General features: G+C 49.3%; 1 protein-coding gene across 6 annotated transcripts in view; it reads right to left on the bottom strand.

Moving 5' to 3' along the window:
- Positions 1–14,952, bottom strand: part of COLQ (collagen like tail subunit of asymmetric acetylcholinesterase) — a 97,024-nt gene that overhangs the window by 39,247 nt on the left and 42,825 nt on the right. For all 6 annotated transcript variants that reach the window (XM_078432368.2, XM_078432372.2, XM_060638635.3 and 3 more), the window contains exons 2-7: positions 10,003–10,115; positions 8,791–8,892; positions 4,578–4,622; positions 4,218–4,244; positions 2,060–2,122; positions 262–324 (exon numbers count right to left, since the gene is read on the bottom strand). In XM_078432368.2, coding sequence (XP_078288494.2) covers positions 262–324; positions 2,060–2,122; positions 4,218–4,244; positions 4,578–4,622; positions 8,791–8,892; positions 10,003–10,115 — 413 coding nt within the window. The remainder of the gene's footprint in view (positions 1–261; positions 325–2,059; positions 2,123–4,217; positions 4,245–4,577; positions 4,623–8,790; positions 8,893–10,002; positions 10,116–14,952) is intronic.

Raw genomic sequence — 14,952 nt, forward strand, 5'->3', positions numbered from 1 at the left:
TCCATCTGCCTTGTTCAGAGGCTTGACCCTCCCTGCCCAGGAAAATAACAGGAAGGACATCTGTATGCTCCTGCATCCCAGGCATGATGTCCCCCAAAGGGCTGGTAAAGACAAGCACTCTGGCACTGGGCTTTCTGGTATCTGTGACATTCCCCAAGCCCAGGATAGCAGCCCCACCCAGCCCCCATCTTTGTGGACAGCAGCTGCTCCAGAGCCTTAGTGAGAAGAGCCGGGAATGTCCGTCTGGACCAACACACTGACCTTGAAGCCCATTGGTCCTCTTGACCCTGGTAAGCCCATCATACCCAGGTCACCTTTTTCACCCTGGGGGAATCAAAAGAAGATGGGGAAAACGACCAACAGTGACATTTACTAGAGAAACAGAACCAGGAAAATCATGGGCAAGATCATGATGGAACTAGGGGCATTGGGGCTGGCTTGTGAATCTGAGGACCCCACATGCTCCCTTGCTCACTCCCAGGGGTTCAAGGCTCCATAGTTCACACTTCGTTCTGGTATTTGAGATTAAACGTAAAATGAAATTGCCCAAGGCAGAGCAGATCTCCAAACTGAATGCTAATATGCTACAAATGCTTGATCTTTTCCTGGAGTAGGTTTTGAGAGGGCGGGGAGAGAGCATGGGGGCCTCGGGCCTCACAGGACTAAATGTCAACACCCCAGAAAACTTCACCTGTTTTATGCTCTGCATAGGGAGGGCCTTTCAGGCATTTTCATATATTCTCACCCCAGGTTTGCAGTCAAACAGAGTGAACATCAGCCTCTGGGCATGCATTACGGAGACGGGGGTTAAGACTCATGGGTGGGCTCTGTTGCCCCTCAGAATGGTTTGTAGTTGGAACTTTCAGCACCCTCTGTGCTAAAAACTCTATACCAGTGCTAAAAAGTAGAAATATAAGATGAGCCACATACTTAATTTAGAGTTTTTTTAGAAGTTACATAAAACAGGTAAAAAGTAAAACAGGTGAAATCAACTTTAATATATTTTATTTAATCTGATTATCATTTAAACATATAATCAATATAAATTAATGAGATATTTTACAATCTGATTTTTAGAATAGATATTTTAAATCTGTTGTGTATTTTATATTTAAATCATATCTCAATTCAGGCATTAAATTTTCATCCAAAATACTCGATCTGTATTTAGATTTCATAAAATTTATACTGAAACAGCAGAGTCACACATTCAAGTTGCCATAAACATGCCTACGTATTTTCAAATAACTGAACTGAGTAAAGGTTTTTAAATTCAAACTTACATTAAAATAAAAAATTCAGTTCCTCAGTTGTACCAGCCACACTTTAAGGGCTCAGTAGCCACATATGGGTAATTGCTGCCATAGTGGACAGTTCAGACCTATAAAGTAGATTTTTGGAAAAATATCCTTGGGACTTTTCCTAAGAGGACTGGGAACACAGTTTTCTATCCTGTGTAATAAATACAGCTGGTGACTGAATCAGAGGAGATAGTGACATTCACCTGCCCGTCCCTGATTTCTGCAGGTCAAATCTGCACCCAATAGTCTCTGACCAAAGGGAGAAGAATATAAACAAAGGTATGGGTGTGGATGTGTCAGCTTTCCATCATCTGTCTGAAGAAGGGATTTCATCAGCATTTAGCTTAGCTAAATGCAGGATTTCAGTCTTTCCAGCTGGCCAGTGCCCATCACCCTCAACCCCCAAACTCCCGCACAGCTTTCCAGACACAAGCACCTCATGGGTCATCTCAGGGAAACCAAAGAATTTCAGGCTACCTCTGAGGACAAAGGAGAACCGGGGTTCCTGTGAAAGAGGGGAGTGGCCCTTCAATTCTCCCCCCCACCCCCGCTCATAGGAGCAGAGCTGCTGGACGGGCTAAGGTCTTATATTTCAAGTAAAGGTCCCCAAGTGTTTGGGGACCTCTGGGCAGCCCTCATCCTTTCTTCATCCTCCTCCTCTTAAGGAAACAAGTTTCACTATGTGCCAAAGGCCGGGGGGCTGACATCCCCCCTCATGTTCTGATACCACATGAACCCTGAGAGTGTGCCATACTTACCCTGGGTCCTTCAGGGCCGACTGGCCCAGGCATGCCAGGAACACCCGGGGGGCCAGGTCTACCCTTCAAAAATGAACAACAAAAGTCAGGACAACTGGGTTTGTCTCCTTCCTTCCAGGAAATGAGATTTGTTTTGGGAGCTCAGAGGGGACTGTGGGGCCCTTAAGCATAGCTTCTAGGTCCTTCATCCCCACCCTCCAATGACTGATAGCCTAGAAGGTTGGGTCACTTACACATAAGTTAAAGAGTTTGGTGTTATATTATGTCAACACATAAGCTCTTATTCTACTCAAGACATGGAAGGTGCAGGGGCGGGCAGGGGGGCGGTGTGGCAAAGCATGGTGATAGAGAAGGGATTCTAAACTTCTTGGCTGATGACCTCCACTCACCTGCCCACTCACCCAAATGTTCCTTGCATTCCAACAGGTTCTCCCCAAGGATATGGCATGGAATGGGGTGGGGTTTTGTTTGGGGTACAGCAGCAGATGCTGTTGGTATTCCCTCAAGATCTTTTTCACTTGCTCACTGTGCCCATCCCCCCAGTGGCTACCTGCCTTCCTGCCACAACACATTCCTGCAACCTGTAATTGTGGAATTTGCCAATGGTCAATTGGAGCTGCCCGGCAATTCATGCACCTCTTCTCCCTGCGGCCAATAACCTAGCTCCCTTACATCAGGACAGGACAAGCTCTGTGGTGCTATTCACACACCGGAGCTCCCCTAGCAATGAGGCTAAAGACGGACTTCATCTGACACCACACCCAAGCTGGGCTTCTTCCCCAGCACCATCCGGCTTCCCCTCCCCTCAGGATCCTTCTGAGAGAACTCCCTTAATGTGTTCACTTCTACATGGCACGTGTGGTCTCTACCTCTGCTTCTAGGGAGGCCAACCTAAGCCAGGAGCCATGCAAGAGCAAACCTTACAAGAGGAAGTGGGGGTGGGGACCTGGGGTCTATCTCAACCTCTGCACCCACTGGCTAATTTCACAGTTAGCCTAACTAGACATGTGGAAGGCTCAACCCCTAAACTGGAGATCACAAATGCTAACACGTGTCCTCTTTTCTACTCTTGCCTCCCACTTTCATGGCAGACATCACTAACTGATCACGGCCCTCGTTAGTTCTGAGCATGAAGACCATCCCAGAATGCCTTCCAGCCCAGCGCTTCAGATAACCACTGTTCCTTGGCTGGAGCTGCGATCTGTGTCCTTGAGGGATGTAATTTTGCTTGCAAAGGTCTGTCTGAGGCTTTTGTTGATAGTGAAACCATCTGAATAGAACATTTAACCAGAAAACTAATAATTTATATTTAGAATCATAAGCACCTTGTTTGGCCACAGTGTTACACCGCCTTCTATCACTGAGACCTACAGTTTCAGTGCCAACATCCATTGACCACATTGAGTGGCTGCTGGTTTACTCTTTCCTGACCTGAATGAGAGCCTTGGTAACATGTGTTTGGTTCACTCAAAGTCCCTATGACCTTAAGTGACTCCTATGTATTTCAGCTGGGCCAAAAGGCAAAAGCTATTGGCTTCTGTTTTGCACTTTATTCCAGTTTAATCAAATTGACAGTAAGAGTCATTTAGTGCCACTGGTTGGGGCCCTGGATGATTTCCCTAATGGGTGGCAGAATGAGATGGTCTGAGGTTGGGGGAAATTTGGGCAGGCTTGGCAGCCTCTGGGAGAGGTCCAGATGCCTGGCAGTAGCAGGCTCTCGACCAAAAGAACAGGCAGAAAATGGGGCACCTGAGTGACTCAGTCGGTTAAGTGTCTGACTCTTGGTTTCGGCTCGGATCATGATCTCACAGTTCGTGGGTTTGAGCCTCACATGGGGCTCTGTGCTGGCAGTGTGGAGCCTGCTCGGGATTCTCTCCCTCTCCCTTTCTCTCTGCCCCTCCCTTGCTCATGCTCCCTGTCTCTCTCAAAAAAAAAAAAAAAAAAAAAAAAAGAACAGGCAGAAAAAGCTCACTGTCCTCAGAATGGCAGTGCCATCATTGTCCACCTGGATACTGGAGTCTAAGGAAGCGTATGGCTGGTGGCCCCTACCCCTAAGAGTACTTGTGGGTGCGTGCACACGCACACTCACACACACACGCGCACACACACACAGAGAACAGTTGCCCGTGCAATGCTGACAGAACAGCATGAACCGTACCTTTCTTCCTGGTAGGCCAAGCTCCCCCTGTGGATGGAGAAGACAGGTAAGCAGAGGCTTCTTTGGAAGAGAAGTTCTGGAAGCACAGAGCTTAGTAGGGCTGACGGCTGGGCATGAGCATGTGGCTTGGTTGCTTGGCCATTCACAGCACCCCTGCCATGTCAGTGGGCCAAGCTGAAATACGCCAGTGGGATCTCACACCTGCAGCAGCAGCCCCGCCATCACGGAGCCCATCCTCACTCTCTCAGGCAGAATTAACACATTCTTTGAAATCTCAACCAGAAAATTCTCAGTGGCATCCCCAGGAAACAGGCTGGAATTACCAAGAAGGGGTGGACTGAAGAAAGCAGTGGCTCATACCTTTTCTCCCTTTGGTCCTATCTTGCCAGGAAGTCCCGGTGGACCCTATGCAATCAAGATAAGAAATGAAAAGGTCCCATCAAAACAAGGCAGGATGGGTGGGGAGGGGAGCGTGACTAAGAGGGAGGCTCTTGGTGCATTGGGCTCCTCTAGCAGCGTGGTTCCCTCTAGCAGACTCGGGGCTCCAAGGTCCCCATGAAGGACCCTCTTGTGCCCTCCAACCCAGTCTCCTTGTCCTCTGGTAACTTTCCCTGAGCTGTGCTTCCAGGGGTGCCATGGTTACAACTAGGGAGTCTTGAAGAAACGCTGTTTGCAGAAAACAAGATGCGTCACCACCTCTCATAGCTTTTCAGCTGCTCTCAACCAAGCCCCCCTGGGGCCCTGACAAGAGGGAAGATACTCTTTGCACACAGGAGCAGGCAACTTAGAAATTTCTGTGCTGGATCTATGGGCACCAGGTGCAGTGAAAGCCTTCTTTAAGACGTTAAGAATGTGGGCAATGGTGCGTTTTGTCTCATTGCCCAGTCCCAGGAGTGAGGCTGACTCCAGCTCAGGGACTCTAGCACCCACTACACTAAAGCCTGCCACACCCACGGCCAATATGCAGCTGCTTTCTGTTCACGCGTCTATGAAATGCTCGGTTGACTGTTTTCCAAATTCCCCAGTACGGCAGAGAGGAAATCCATCAACTTGTAGCAGGCCGCAATTTTATCCCCATGATCTGCTGGTGAACACACCTACCACAAAGCCTGTTTGAAAGATGATTCCTTTGAGACTTGTCCAAATGATAAACAGTCCCCTCAGTGGTTCCCAAAGCTGTCTGCACATTAGAATCCCCTGAGGAACTTTTGAAAATCCTGACCAAGCCAACCCAGATCAATTACATCACAATCTCAAGGAAAGGGGCATTAGGCATCAGGAATTTTTGAATCTCCCAGGGATTCTTTTTAATTAAAAAAAAATTTTTTTTAATGTTTACTTTTGGGAGAGAAAGAGAGACAGAACATGAGCAGGGAAGGGGCAGAGACAGGGGGACACAGAATCTGAAGTAGGCTCCAGGCTCTGAGCCGTCAGCACAGAGCCTGAGGCGGGGCTGGAACTCACGAACCATGAAATCATGACGTGAGCTGTAGTTGGCTGCTTAACCGACTGAGCCGCCCAGGTGCCCCGAAGCTCTCAGGGATTCTAATGTACAGCTAAGTTTGGGAACCAGACTTTGATTTATTTTCCTGTTTGCGGGATGGGAAGAGGCAAAGTCATCATTTCATTTCCCTTTCCACTCTCCCCTTCTCTCCTTCCTCTGTCTCCACCTTACCTCTTCTTTCAAGCCCCCCTGCTCCCCCTAACTTTCCCCCCCTCCCTGCTTCTCTCCCTCCTCACTCCTGGTTTGGACACCCTTGTGTGGAAATAGGGCTTCCTGGGAGGGTGGCTTCACCCCCACTTCCCCAGCCACTTGCCCAGTGACCTGCTGGGGACTGCGCTGGCCCCAGCACCTGGCCCTACTTCAGGGCTGTGAGGGCCAGTTTGGATTGATAGCCCAGCGTACAGGGTACACAGTCCTTGAGGATCCAAGCCTAGGGGGTGCCAGGGCTCCCAGAGAGTGTGACTCAGAGGGGCAGAGGTTCCCTGCTCCCCAAAGTCTAGGAGCCCATGGTGACAGGGAGCCCCAGGGCAGTGTGCCTGCCACCCGTCCAGTCCCCTTGCAAGGATGAACGCTGTTCCATTCTCTCATTTCTTATTTTCAAGCCTGTTTTTTCGATTTCTTAAAATGGGCTGGAAGGATTTTACCAGGCCATTGTGCTCTAGCTCAGCGCTTTCCAAATTCTGATGTGCAGATGTTTTACTAGGGGGGCTTGTTAAAATGCAGATTTTGGGGTGCCTGGGTGGCTCAGTGGGTTAAGCTTCTCCATCTCCCAGTTTGTGAGTTTGAGCCCGTCGGGGTCTGAGCTGACGGCGTGCAGCGCTTCGGATTCTGTGTCTCCTCTCTCTCTGCTCCCCCCCACTCGCTCTCTCTCAAAAATAAACATTAAAAATGTTTTTTTTTTTTTTTTTTTTTTTTTTAATTTTTTTTTCAACGTTTTTTATTTATTTTTGGGACAGAGAGAGACAGAGCATGAACAGGGGAGGGGCAGAGAGAGAGGGAGACACAGAATCGGAAACAGGCTCCAGGCTCTGAGCCATCAGCCCAGAGCCTGACACGGGGCTCGAACTCACGGACCGTGAGATCGTGACCTGGCTGAAGTCGGACGCTTAACCGACTGCGCCACCCAGGCGCCCCTAAAAATGTTTTTTAATGCAGATTTTGATTGAGTGGGTGGGGGTGTGTGAAGGGGAGGAGAGAATGAGATTGTGCATGTCTGACAAGCTCCCAGAGGACGCCCTTGTTACTGATTCACAGACCTCATTTTGCTTGGGAACAGCATTTACACTATGTTCTAAGGAATGGAAGTGGCTGCAAATGCTCCCACTGCCCCCACCCCACCTAGCTGGGCAGCACATTCTCTGAATGACTCAAGTGGATCACGTGAGTTAGAGGTGTGCGAGCAGGGCTGGAGAGGGTGTGAGTTCAGCAGAAAATCCCCCTTTCCTTCCCATGCCGTGTGGCTCTCAGGCATTCTGAGATCCACCAGTGTAGACTGCTGGAGGTGGGAAGATAGAAATCCACCTGGGAGGTGCTCCTCGGTGTCCATCTTGCTTTTCTGCAGACTTCCTAGCCCCTCTGTGGCAGCCTCTGGCCATTTCTGGGTTCAAAGTCCTGTTTTGTGTTCTTTATTGCGTTCGATAAATATTTATGGAGAGATCACAAGAACCCGTGCACTGGTACAGACCGGGCACAAAACAGACGATATCCCTGCTCTAGGACCACGGGTCGGAAAACCTTTTCTGTAAAGAGGCAGATAGTAAATATCTTAAACTACGCCTCTGATACAGCATCTCTGTCACAGCCGCTGACCTCTGCCCTTGCAGCACAAAGGCAGCCAGAGATAATAAAGTTTAATTACAAAAACAGGCTGCTGCCAGATCTGATTGGCCATAGCGTGCCAGTCCTCGTCATAGAGCTTATACTTTATAAAAAGACCAAAGAGACCGACAACAATAACAAAATAAGAAAACCGTAATGAGAAAATTGTGTGGAGAATTAAAATAGGTCATCGGGATTGAGAATGACAGGGAACGGTACTGTAAACTGGCTGGTTGAGGAAGGCATCTCTAAGGAGGTGGCCTATAAACTGTTCTGAGTAATGAAGGAGCTGGCCGTGGTAAAAATCAGAGGAAAGAACATTCCAAAAAGTCTGAGCCACGAGCGCAAAAGCCCTAAGGCTGGAACAAGCTTGATATGCTTCAGGACCCAAGAGATATGCGTTGGGTGGACAATGTTGGTATGATACACTGTAGGAGATACAGGTGGGGTCCTCTTGCAGGGCCTTAGTCTCCTGGGATGGGAAGCCATAGGAGGGGTCACCCAGGAGGGGTGACAGAATTCCTAAGGCACTTGGGCAACTGACTATACTGCCTGTACCCTTTTTCATCTCCCCACGGCAGGCCCCAAGCCCCAGGCCAGGGGGCGGTCCTCCTTGCTGGGCCCCCTCTCCCAGGCAAGCCAGGGGAGCCAGGGTCTGTGAGACAGGGTCTCTGGAGGGTACTCTTGTTTGCCTAGAAAATCCTTTCTCTAACATTTCACCTGTTCCTCACTCTTTCCTTTAGCTTTAGTGGGGTGGGGGGAGGCTGCCTGGTCACAGTGTCTAATGAGGCTCAGACTAACAAGTTCCCCATTACCCCCGCTTTCCTGCGCCAAATGCAGGCACTTCTTGGTTTACGGGGGGGGGTGGGGGCGGGGGGGGATTGGTCAATGGTCACATAAGGGGCAACCAATTGTCGTCAAGCGTCTGATGATCATTATAATAATAATAATCATATCCATCTAGACAGCAGCTCATCTGGTCCCCTCACCACCACCACCCAAATCTAGTACCGTGGGGGTAATTACTGTCTCCGCTGTGTAGGTGAGGATATCAAGGCTGGGAGGCCAGCATTCTCCCAGAGAAGAGGAATCCGTATACTCGCCTCGTGGCTCTGGAGCCGGAGGTGAGCTAGGGAAAGAAAAGCGGCCCCCACGTCGCGTTGAAGAGGGCAGCTCTAAGAGACTCTCCCCAGTGGGTTTTACTGCTCTGAACAGAAGACAGCAGGACAGGGTCTGGTGGAATGCACCAACCTGGGGGCCAGGGGGCCCAGGGGAGCCGAGTGATCCTTGCACACATGAGGACTGTGTGGTCTCCAGTTCCAGGATGAAATTCTTCATGTCTGGGGAGAGAAGCTTCAATGCAAGCAACACATGGTCATGGGTCAGACGTGGGGGACGGAAGAAGGGTCACTACCCCTGGACACAGATCTGCCTCCCAATCCAGTCCCCAAGATTGGTGGTTCCCTGACACCCCAGTGGGTGTCCCAAGAAGATGACCTTCTGGGCCCCAAGTTCCTGTTCTCTCCTGAGACATTCCTGGCTTGAATAGATTATAGAGATAGAAGAGCCCCTTTGGATGGAGTTAGGAAGCTCATTTCAGGGGCCTTTGCCTAATGTCTAGGCCAGCACCGTCCAACAGAAATGAAATGCAAGCCACCTAGGTAGCTTAAAATTTTCTGGTAGCCACGTTAAAAAAAGGAAAAAGAAGGAAATAAAATTAAGTTTAATAATAGATTTAACCCACCATGTCCCAGATATCATTTCAACATCTATTCAATATTAAAACATTACCGCGACGTTTTACCTTCTTTCTTCATCCCAAGTCTTCAAAATCCAGTGCGTATTTCATACGTACAGCACATCTCAACTCTAACGAGCCACATGAGAGGTGTTGAAGACACATATGGCTAGTGGCTACTGCATTGGGCAGTACAGGTCTAAGAATTCTCAGAAAAATTCGAGAATCCCAAGTCGCGAGACTCTTCTGGCCTGTTGTCTTCCCAAATCCTGTTCCCTCTCACACCTCAGTATGACTATAGGGGGACCATTTCCTGCGCCCCCGCATAGAAACAGGCTATGTTAAACATGGGCTGTGGAAGGGAACTTCATAAATACTTGGGAAGAAAGGGGAAATTCTGTTCTGAGCAACTGAAGGCAGCCTAGAAAGTTATAAATTCACCTCATTGTTCTCAGGGAGATGGGACGCTTTTCCAAATCCAATTTCCTGCTGACAAGAATCTCCCTCCATAACTTATTTATGACAGCGGGAGAATGGACACACACAGGAAACTGCAAAATGCCCATTCTAGAGTTCAACCTGCTGTGTGAGAGTAAAGGGTTGGATCCCTCGAAAAGAATCTGGAGGCTTCTCACTTCAAGTGTGGGGAAGTTGGGGGCGGGGGCTGTGTGGTGGGCACTGGGGAGCCCGTGTGTCTGTTCTCTCACAAGCCCTGAGGTACTCACCAGGCTTCGGCCTCCTCTGAAGAATGGTGGTGGGAACAGCGGGGGTGGAGGGGGTGTCAGGAGGCAGCATGCTCTGTGGCTGCCACGCTTCTTCTGATCCAGGCCGGGAAGAGCTGTGCAGAGAGAATTGCTGCTCATAGCCCCGACAGTGTCGGGGCCTCTGTCATGTCCCCTGAACCCTAGGGAGACCCATGCCGCAAACTCCAGATTTCTGAATGGGATTTCTAACCAGTTAGATGTGAGTGCACCGTCTGTTTGCCACTTGATGTAGCCCTCCCCCGGCCTTTGCTGAACGAAGATGGTTAAGCAGCTGGTATGGACACCATGACCATAATAAAGTCCATGTCTCCTTCTTCGTGGACTGACTTGTCACTTTGTAGATGTGACAAGGAACGAAAAGTCCAGACTCATAATACACCTCCAACAGAGGAGGAGAAGGAAGTGTTTGTTAATTACTTTGATGGTGTCCCTCAGAGGGAGGCTCAGGGAGGGGGCATCCAGGGCCCAAGGTGGCATGGACTCTACAAGACCCGGAGCCCTGATTTAAAACACATACTTGATCCTAGACTCTACACACACATTTGGTGTCACCCATGCTCACAAAAGGGTTACAGTCTAATGACTCAATACACGGGTGTGAGGAGATGAAGGCGGGGGCCCTGGACCCTGATAGCTTTATTGAACACGGGGCCTTGCCCATGTTCGATGTTAGGGTATGTTCAACGTTGAAGTATACCTTACAGAAAGGACATAGATCATAAGCACACAGCCCAACAGATTTCTGCAAAGTGACCACACCCTAGAGGCTGGCCCCTGGATCAAAACACACAACTCCTCATCATCCACAAGCCCCATAAACTCCTGTCCAATCTCTGCACACCTCCCTCACCACCATTCTGACTTCTAACCCCAGGGACTCATTGTATCTATTCTGGAACTTTATATAAATAGAATCAGACAATATGAATTCTTGTGTATGGCTTTTTTTGCTCAACACAGTGTTTGTGAGGGTCATTCGGGTTGTCGTTTGTAGCTGTTAGCGCTGAAGAGAGTTCCATTGTGTGACCAAACCACAATCTACTTATCCATTCTGCAGTGGCTGAACATTGGGTCGATAGCACCCCACACCCCACCAGAATGGCTAAAATGAAAAGGACAGGAAATAACATATGTGGGCAAGAACGTGGAACAAACAGAACTCTCGTACATTGGCTGGAGGCGGGGGGTGTAAGTTGGTTCAACCTCCCTGGAAAACTGCTTGGTATCGTCTACTAAAGCTGAATCCAGGCAACCCCGACAGCCCAGCAGTTTCACTCAGGGGTGTTTAGCAACAGACAAGTGGGCATATGTTCACCAAAACACATGTACTAGAATATTCACAGCATTGATATCCATAATCACCAAAAGCTGTACATTTACAGTTCCCAGTTTGGGTCTCGTGAGGGTACCCTCACCTTCAACCCTTACGTCGAGCCTCTGACTTTGTAGAACTTGGGCAGGTCACCTGCCACATGCCTCTCGGGCCCTGAACCCAGTTTCAGTCTTCTCTCTCAGGGGCCTGGGCTTGCCTACTGTCTCCACCCTGTGCTCCAGGACCTGCCTGCGGACATCAGGCAGCTGGTGGGTGCTCCCCAGGAATGGCTGCTTCGTGCGCTCCCACATACTCCCTCCCTGATGGAGGAACATTCCACTGGCCCATGCCAATGGTCCTCGGCCCTCTCCGAGCCAATGCCTCTGTTTGTAAAGACCCTTTTATTACCCGGAAATGAAATGCATAAACAATACACCATACATATGCAATTTTAAAAATCAACATAATCTTGCAGCAGCCAGACGTGGAGGTGGCCCGTCAGGGCCATGGAAGTGGTGAGGACAAAAAAGGAAGCAACCAATGCACACGTCACTGGGGAGAAAGAAACTGGGGGCCAGCGTGCCGCAAGAGTGAATGAGGAGGAACAACCGAGGGTGGTTTTGAGGTGGCCGGGACCTGGGACAACAGTGAGTCAGAGTATGAGACGGGAAGGTCAGAGGAGGCACTGGTTTGTGGGAAACCTGTCAGATTTGGTATTAGATATTTGTTCATTCCAGTACATGCTTTGTCAGGCACTGGGCCAGGCCATGATGAGGGGCAGAAAGATGTCTAACTGGTGCCCCTGACCTGTAGACACTAAGGCCTGAGGGGCTGCCAATGCCCTTCTGCTCATATCCCACTCCTCCCCCCTGACACCTAGCCCATCCTGGAGACTCTTACTCACTAACCGAGAACTGGCAGGTGCCGCCTCCACCAGGAAGCTTTCCTTGACCTCCCAAGCCAATGTTGAGGGTCCTGCCATGTTTTTCTCTGGGTTTGCCTCTATGTTAGCTCTTATCCATGGGGTAAAACAGTTTCCTTGTATTTTCCCAACTATAGTACTTTCTGGGAGGATGGAAGCCAGCTTTTAATCCCCATGTTCTAGCACAGTACAATGACATACACTAGATATTCCACAAATGTTTGCTAAATTGATAATAATAATAATTAGTAAAACCCAAGACACTACATGCGTAGGCACCACTGAAGTGCTTCACATATAGAAATTGACCTAATCCTCACAGCAATCCTGAACGTCATCGTCACCCCCATTTTATAGATCAGTTAACTGAGGCAAAGACTAGCAGTCTGGTTCTAGGGTTCTTCTCTTGATCTCCACATTCTTCCACGCGCGGTGGGAATGTGGGAAATAAAGGTCGGGAGCTCGGAAGAAGGCAAGGGGTTCCCATGACAACTACCTGAGATACAGTACGAAGCGCCTCCAACCAACCCCACCCCATCGGCAACACGCCTGTAGTTGAGTGAGACTGCCTCTTTGGACTCATTGCGAGGGAGGATACACACCCAGGGGGACCACGTGGCATCTTGGTAAGAGGGTGCTAGAAAGGATTTACTCTAGGATTTGGGCTTTCACTCAGTGATGTTGGGGGAGACTCTGAGGAAGTTGAGTCTGGCTTCGCTCTGGACCAGATGCTGGCAGGGAGCAAGAGCTCGTCTGTGATTATCTTAGTTTTTTTTTTTTTTTTTTAATTTTTTTTTTTTTTTTTTTTTTTTTGTGATTATCTTAGTTCTTATCTAGAAGAAGAACAGAGCAGAGGGAGACGGAAGCTGTGGTTAGTAAAGCAACAGCACTCACGCATATTAACAAGGATCGAGGGATGGCTGGCCATTTTTGTGGTTGGATGGTGGTCTTTTGTCTGTGTCTGACATGATGACGCAGTGGCCTGGTTTTGTCTTGGTCCATCACAGTCACAGACTGGCCTTGTCTGAGGCTGTTCTACGACACTGATTCTGTTCAACAGAACACCATGGCCCAGCTGTGAGTGGCAGATCCATTCTACCTGTCACGGGCCACTTCTCTCTCTCTCTCTCTCTCTCAGTGGTAAAATACTATAGCTATGTTGTTATAAAGCATGACATTAACGCCAATCATATTCCTCTTCAAATTCCTCCAAGTTTCTTTGCTGGACTGTTGGGTAAGCTGGGAGTGGCAGGGTCCATTGTTCCACCCTGCCTGGGGCACGTGGTGAAGGTGGCAGACACGCACCAGCACTCCAGGACCATTTCAATGCCACCCCAGTGGCAGTTTCTCCTTTGCTGCTCTTTGTGTGCTTTGGCACACAGCTAAGGGCTGAGGTTGTGGTTTTCCACAAAGTCTCTCCCGGCCAAGAGCACCTGGCAGGCTGGCAGGTTCACGTGGCTCATTTGTACTCCTCACCATTTATTTTTCCAGACCATATATGGTCTCCAGTGCCTCGCTTCACCCCACATTCTTTGTGGTCTCCCACTAATGAAAGAGTCTATCATTTGAAGCAATTCTCTTATTTCTTCCTGGAAACTGGAGAACTCTTCAGCGCGCATAAGTTGCTTTTCCTGCCGAGGCATCTGCATTGTTCACCTCTCCCCATCCCTCCTCGCCCTTTCCCCCTTGACCTTGACTTCACTTTCAGCAGGTGAAGAGCATCTATTTCTGCCCACCCCCCCCAACTCCCTGGAGATGTTTGTTTTTAGCACAGTCTAGTTTATTTACGGCTCATTCCAGCTCAGAATATTTCCATCAGGTGGATGTGTTTGGGAACAGCTTCCCACCCCTCCCTCCCCTCCCAGCCAACTAAGCCAGGACTTCACATGTCTATTTTGGTGTCATCCGAGCGGCCTGTGGGTCTCTTTCAGGACTGTGATGCCTCCGTGGAATCATGTCTCAGCCCAGGGTCCAGCTTGGAAAGGCCCCAGCAGGCTCTGTGGTAATGGAAACAATCATGCACGTATGAACACGGGGCCTGCAGAAACCTGGGTGCGCCACGTGGCTCCGACCCAGGCAGCTGCCTGGGAAATGCCAATTACCATGGAATTTCAGGACCACTTGCCCTGACTTAAAGCCACTGAAGTCCTACTGTACGTGGCCACTGCAGTGCCAAATCACGGGTAGAAATAACACTGGGTCTAATGTAGGCTTTGGGCAACTGTTTGGTTTTTGTTTCTGTTTTGTTTACTGTTATGGATGCTGGCTTTGCCCTTTTCACTCAATACCCACTTGACTCTTGGGCACTTCCTTGGAAAGTGTGATTCACTTGAACTTACTCCTGGAAATATGGGGAGTTGGATCAAAGAGTAGGAGTCTGGGTGCAAGTGACTAAGTGGCCCAGCACAACTCATTTCTGAGACTTGGTTTCCTTACCTAAGCCCAACCCATCTGCAAATTCTGTTTTCATACATATGACACCAGGGTCACCACTGTGTCCGTCTGCATCTCCCACTCACGAGGCCAGCCCATCAGTAGGGTATGAGAGGCAGCCTTTCTGTTTCTGCCTCCTGTGTTTGTATGAAGCAGTCCCCCCCGCTCCGCATTCCCTACCCAATCAAGAAAATGTGTCATTAGAAGTCACCAAAGGAGGGACACCTAGGTGGATCAATTGGTC

The sequence above is a fragment of the Panthera onca genome, chromosome C2 (assembly GCF_046562875.1).
Source record: "Panthera onca isolate mPanOnc1 chromosome C2, mPanOnc1 haplotype 2, whole genome shotgun sequence".
NCBI classification, from domain to species: domain Eukaryota; kingdom Metazoa; phylum Chordata; class Mammalia; order Carnivora; family Felidae; genus Panthera; species Panthera onca.